Raw genomic sequence first — 6000 nt, forward strand, 5'->3', positions numbered from 1 at the left:
GAGAGGACATGGCCAGTCTTCTCCAGGTTAGGCCCATTCAGGATAGAAAGGGCAGGGCCTCCAGGAGCCGGTCAGCCCTGCTGCAGCAACTGGCTGAGACCTGAAGGACACACCTCCTGACCACCCTACCAGGTGCCATCCCACCCACCACCTGTAAGCTCCAGAGGAATCTCCTCGAGCATCCCCAGACCAAAACCCTCTGAGAACTGTGGGGCACACACAGCTTTAAAGCACAAGCCGGCATGCAGTTTTCTGTAGTCCACTGGTCCACTCTCAGGACTTGACTGGCTTTTGTGCCAGCTCAGCCACTCACCAATCCCAGTGACCTGGAACAGGTCATCCCACCACATGAGGGGCAAGTGTATGGGACCGGTGATGTGACTTGACCAGTCTTTCTTCCAGTTATGAGTTTCTCCTGTCTCCTGTGATTACTGGGGGCCTCACAGATGGTGACAGCCCCCTGAGGAAGGCAGCTCAGACCAGAGGAATTCAACCTCCTCGGCTTCTCTCAGCTACAGAACGGGAGTGTTTCCAGCCAAATAGTGGAGTGGGCCTGTCTGTGGGATGCCAGGGTGTGCTCGCAGGAGCTGGCTCCTGGTTAGAGCTGTATCGCTAAGCCTTCAGTTCTTGACTACAACCACTCTGATTTATCCCGTTTCCTTTTAAGTGGCATCCCCAGGTGGTCCCTCATTTTGGGGAACATATCCATCTTTTGATAAACATGTTGATGACTTAAAGCCTTAGAATTTGATAAGTCTCAGTTCTTCATATAGAGAAAGACTTAGGAGACCAACAAATGAGGATTGTCAGTTTGAGGCCAGCCCAAGCTCTATAGCAAGCCACCCTTTCACTAAAAAGCAAGTACCATCAAAGTCGATAAAGGGAAGAAGGAAGAAGACCTAGGCCCGCTGTATTGGGAAACAGCTAGTTTAGCCAGGGCTTGCATTGGTGTGGCATTCCTGTGTGTGCATTTATGTGTGTGTTACTGGAAGTGCATTATGCAGCTGTGTGTTTTGTGTGCCAGGTTTTCCGTGATGCAAGGCTAAGTAAAACGGAAGGAGAGGAGGGTTGGCGGTGATGCCTGGTGGGTGTGTTTCACGTTTAGTGCTGTTTCATGAGTGCCATGTTCTCAACACCTAGAATGTACTTAGAAAAAGGAAGCCAAGCCTGCCGGTGACGGCACACCCCTTTAATCCCAGTACTTGAGAGACAGGAGAGACAGAGGCAGGCAGATCTCTGTGAGCTCAAGCCCACCTTGGTGTACGGAGTGAGTTCCAGGACAGCCAAAGCTACATAAAGAAACCCTGTCTCGAAACCTACTCCACCCCTCACAAAGGAAGCCAAAGATGAATTGTCAGCAGCAGCCCACCCTGCCCACATGGGTGATTGGGGTTGGGAAGAAGGTGGATGCCGTGGCTACAGTTTCTTCATAGCTGAGATAAGAAGGGCATTTACTTTTAAAGTTGCCCTGACTTACTGACACTTTTGTCTTCTATTTTTATTTGTGAGGTATTGATACATTTTAAACTAAAGAGAAAGTGTGGAGAACTCTCTTGAGTTTTGGCCAGTTTCTACCTGACACCAAATATACCCTGTCCAGGCCCATTCCCATCAGTCACTCCCTGGGTGAGATTTCTGCTCACTCAAGTTCTTTTAGAACCAACTCAAAGAATGTGTCATTGAGTGAGGCTGCCCGAGAACCAAGACACAGCACACCGTGGTTCTTTGTAGAATAACAGCTTCTGTGTCACTTGCTGTATTCCAAACGGGTTGCCATATTCAGTCCTCACATAGACCTCTGCAGTAGGCTCCAGTCCGCAATCCAGTGTGAATCTGCTGCAGGTCAGACAACAGGAACAGGAGCTGCCCTGCCATCGGAGGCTCTGCCCACAGTCAGCTCTTGTAACAGCCTATAGACATGGTACTTGCTGTCTCACAAGGACTTCCTATGAATATATACAGACAGTGATGTAGGACAAGGCTTACAGCTATCACTGTATGAGAACGTTGACATGTCAGCTTTGCAGGTTGCCAGTTACACAAAGATCAAGCTCTCCCATAGAAAGAGAACGATGTCTCTTTACTCGGAGCCGTTGCATGTTGAGCTTCCCTAACTCCAAATGTTCCGAAATCTCTAAACTTCAGACCTTTCCATTAGCGATACTCAACTAATAGTGTTTATGCAAATATTCTAAAATTCAACCCCCTTTAAATCTTCAGGTCTCAAACACATCAAATGAGAGCTCTCAAGCTTCAGTCTCATTCTGCACAGAACAAGGCAATGGTTTCAACAACTTATATTACTTTGCCTCAAGTCACATAGTCAGTAGCCCAGCAGGGTTTAACCCTGGCCCTTGTGAGTCCAAATACCACCCTCTTAGCTAACGTACAGTTATACACTTTTTTCTGTCCCATGAAATACTTATGTTTATCTTACCACGTGAATTACCCACCACTGAGTACAATTGGTTTTCCTGGAAGAAGCTGTGTGCTTATATTATGGTTTTGTCCACTCCCCAGCACACAGCACACCCCAGTTTGAAACACTTAGCACTGGGCTAGTTAGTGGTTCTACTTGAAATAATAAAAGGAAACCACAGTTCATTGCCTTCCCTCCCCCCACCCCAAGCATCTATATTTTGAGTAGAAGTTTTGAGGGAGCCAGGAGAGCAGTTGAAAAACCGAAGAACCAGTTTTTCATTTGAGAATGAGCCAGTTCAGGCTCCTGGGTGCAAACAGTCCTCACTGTCCCAAGGCTCCTTCCTCTGTCACTGTTAGATAAAGATACCATCTTACAGCACTGAACGTGAACCTGGTCAGAGTGCGTAGCTCTGCTCCTGTACAACTCAATGTAGAGAAGGCCATTTGTGTATCTGGAGCTTGTTGCCTGGATCATTTAAGGAGTGGGCTATCTTTGTTCCAAATATAAAAGTAAAGATTTAAAAACACTGGAACGGTATTGCTATTATTTCATTGTGTATGTAATCGACTCTAAGAAGCATCTGTTAACTTCCAAAATTTCATAGCATAGTGAAGAAAAACACTGAGGAATTTTGTAAGCAGCATGTTAAGTAGATGTGGTGAGATACCATGTAGTTAGTTTACAGTGACTTCTACTGAACTGGTCAGACTGCAGCTGATGGGGAAGACTTGAGAGGCACAGTCGTGCCACCTCTCGGCCTAGGTAGACATAAGTGTCTGTTATCACCTGTATGCTTTCATATTCTGTAGTCACCATGCTCATCATGACAATGTCCAGCAACACTTCTGACAAAATCTACCTGCCAATAATATAGAAAGGGTTTGGTTTTTAGGTAAAGACAACCATTTCCAGATTGTTGCACGGACTATAAGATGTTCGATTACATAGGAATAAGAGAACAAGCATTGGGAAAATACCTCCAGTGTCCAGATGAGCCACGCAGGGCATAAGGAAAATCAGAAGTTAAACAGGCCTGTGGACAGGGTGGGTTGATCCACCTCACCCTGTTCTCAGGCCTCCTCTTGACTCTGCTTGGGCTGGTGAGCACAGGCTTCTGCAGCTGTTGGCCTAGCAGGGCTTGGCAGTGTGCTAAGACCTCAAGTAACCAGAAGACATTTCACTATGAGAGTCAGAGCAAAAGAAAACATTTAAAGGGAACATACGGACAAGACTATAGCTCCTGAGCATCAGTCAGTAATTTAAGCACTAAGTACTACCACCCTTTATAAGAAGGAAGCTCCCAACTTGGGAATTCCTGGAGAGTTAAGGATGGGTGGGTTTCCTCCAAGTGGGAGGAGAGAGAGAACTTCCCAAGAGAAAAGCTTTTGATACAGAAGGCCTCAGGGTAGGTACAGATCCTTATCAAGGTTTCCTGCCAAAGATATGGCCCAATTTGGAGGAAACTCAAAAGCTAGAAGGTCACTCCATTACATAGGAAAAGGCAAGAGACTTGATGACCTACTGCCAGGTCCCCCCCACCCCCCAGGGCAGAGCATCTGTCAAACTCCACTGTCCCGTGTCTTCTTCCAAGGCCTTGGCTGATCACCTGCAACTCTCATTTCAGATTCATGACAGATGCTGCACGCCGAGAACAGGAATCCCTGAAGAAGAAGATTCAGCCGAAGCTTTCCCTAACCCTGTCCAGCTCTGTGTCTCGAGGGAATGTGTCCACTCCACCACGCCACAGCAGCGGAAGCCTTACTCCCCCTGTGACCCCGCCCATCACCCCATCCTCTTCATTCCGCAGCAGCACTCCAACAGGTAAGCCCCTTAGCTGAGGACTCAGGCCCACAACTTGGATCCTTCATGTATTTGTTACCTGTAAGCCATTATAGGGTATGTGCCTGACTATGTGATGGGTTTATAGGTTTTTAAGACCTTACCATCATCGTTTGTGAACTGGCAACCTTGTTTATGCTGCACAAATTTCTTCTTGGGCAGGGTAAGGCACCAGTTCATCCATATGTCCATATGTTCGTCCGTACACAGTTGGGCACAGTTGGGACATTGCTTATACTTGTTTCCCGATTTTTGTTTATTCTTGAAATTTTTCTTAGTTAGATGAGGAACAGAATCATATGCCTCCTACATGTCAGACACGTAGCTACAGAAGTGAGCAAGCCCCATCTCCATCGTATACCTACCTGGTAGATGTCGGCATCTTCCCAAGTGTGGCAATGAGTAAACACTGAAGTAGGGTCAGAACTGAAGATACAAACAGCAGCTTTGACTCCTGCCCGAAGCAGACTGTGGGATGGGGCTCGAGGGCCTGACCATTGAATTCCTTAGCACGTCTTCCCGGAGCACATTTGTTTGCCGCAGCATCCTCCTGTCTCACCAGGTTGGGAGCATCTCAGAGGGTACTTCAAGGCAGGAATGTAAAGCAGGGAGTGGGGACTGGGGAGGTCCTTCTTTGTCTTACCTGAGAAGCAGACTCCCTCCTCTCCCACTGTAGAAACATGGACTGCCACTAATCAAAGAGGTACACATAAATACAGTGCTGTTATCTTGAGTTGTGTCATCTAGAACTCAGTGACATGAGCAGCTCCAGGTCAACTGGCACCAGCAGAAGCTCCTGGAAAGAGCAATGCAGTCATTAAAGGCGTAGTTGGGGAGGAAGGAGTGTCACTGGAGAAGAGGGCAGGAAGTGTGTTTTACTGTACCACAGGCTCATGTGGGGGAACCTGCGTGCCCAACAGCAGGCAACACAGCCAGACAGAAGAGGAAGCTGAGGAGTGGCAGGGCCCAGGACACCATGGATCATGTCGTTTGGGATGGCACCAGCGTCCCTTTGGCATCACCTCCCTGACTGAAACCTGCAGGTCCCATAGTCCCCTGCCTCATTTCCTACAAGGGAAGTGGCTGGAGTTTTACTTCTCATTCATTAATTCACAAAGTATTGGGGTGAGGGACTCCCCGGAGTCTGGAAAGATGCTAAGCTCAACAGAGTTAAAGGAGAGTCCTTGTGTGGGGCTTGGTGTGCAAGACTACACCCTAAGGAGGACCCCTGAGGAAGTCCCAATCTTCCTGACTGGAATTAGGGGACTTTTCTGGGGGACTTTTATCTCATGCTAGATGGACATCCTCAGTTCAGCCATGATTGAGCACCTTGAAAACAGGAAAGGTATAGCAAGCCAGGGACTAGCATTTCCTCTGAGCTCTTTATTGAGAACTGCCATTACCCTAAGCAGGTCCCAGAATACTGGAGCTTACCAAATGTTAGAGGCTGGGGTTACGTCTGGCATTGTTTCTACTTTTTGGGTCATAGGGTATGGCCTCAGGAGGCCCTTGCATTCTGTTTTGTGAACACTGGCTTTCGGAGCCTTCACGTGTTATCTACCATGTAAATCTGAAGAGTGGCAGAACTGGGAGTGGACAGTGCTGGGTCCTTTTCTCTGTGGCTCCCTGTAGTAGTTATTCAGATGGGACATGAATTGTGGGCCAGCGGTCTCCAGCGGAATGTGTTTCATACTTGAGGTAATGTAGACTGTGACTCATGGCCGACACCAGGTAAACAG

General features: G+C 47.7%; 1 protein-coding gene across 2 annotated transcripts in view; it reads left to right on the forward strand.

Moving 5' to 3' along the window:
- The window catches only part of Jazf1 (JAZF zinc finger 1), a 300929-nt gene that overhangs the window by 246635 nt on the left and 48294 nt on the right, over window positions 1–6000 (forward strand). For both annotated transcript variants that reach the window (XM_076913329.1, XM_034518806.2), the window contains exon 3: window positions 4047–4243. In XM_076913329.1, the coding sequence (XP_076769444.1) occupies window positions 4051–4243 (193 nt within the window). In that variant the 5' untranslated portion in view covers window positions 4047–4050. The remainder of the gene's footprint in view (window positions 1–4046; window positions 4244–6000) is intronic.

The sequence above is a fragment of the Arvicanthis niloticus genome, chromosome 15 (assembly GCF_011762505.2).
Source record: "Arvicanthis niloticus isolate mArvNil1 chromosome 15, mArvNil1.pat.X, whole genome shotgun sequence".
NCBI lineage: Eukaryota > Metazoa > Chordata > Mammalia > Rodentia > Muridae > Arvicanthis > Arvicanthis niloticus.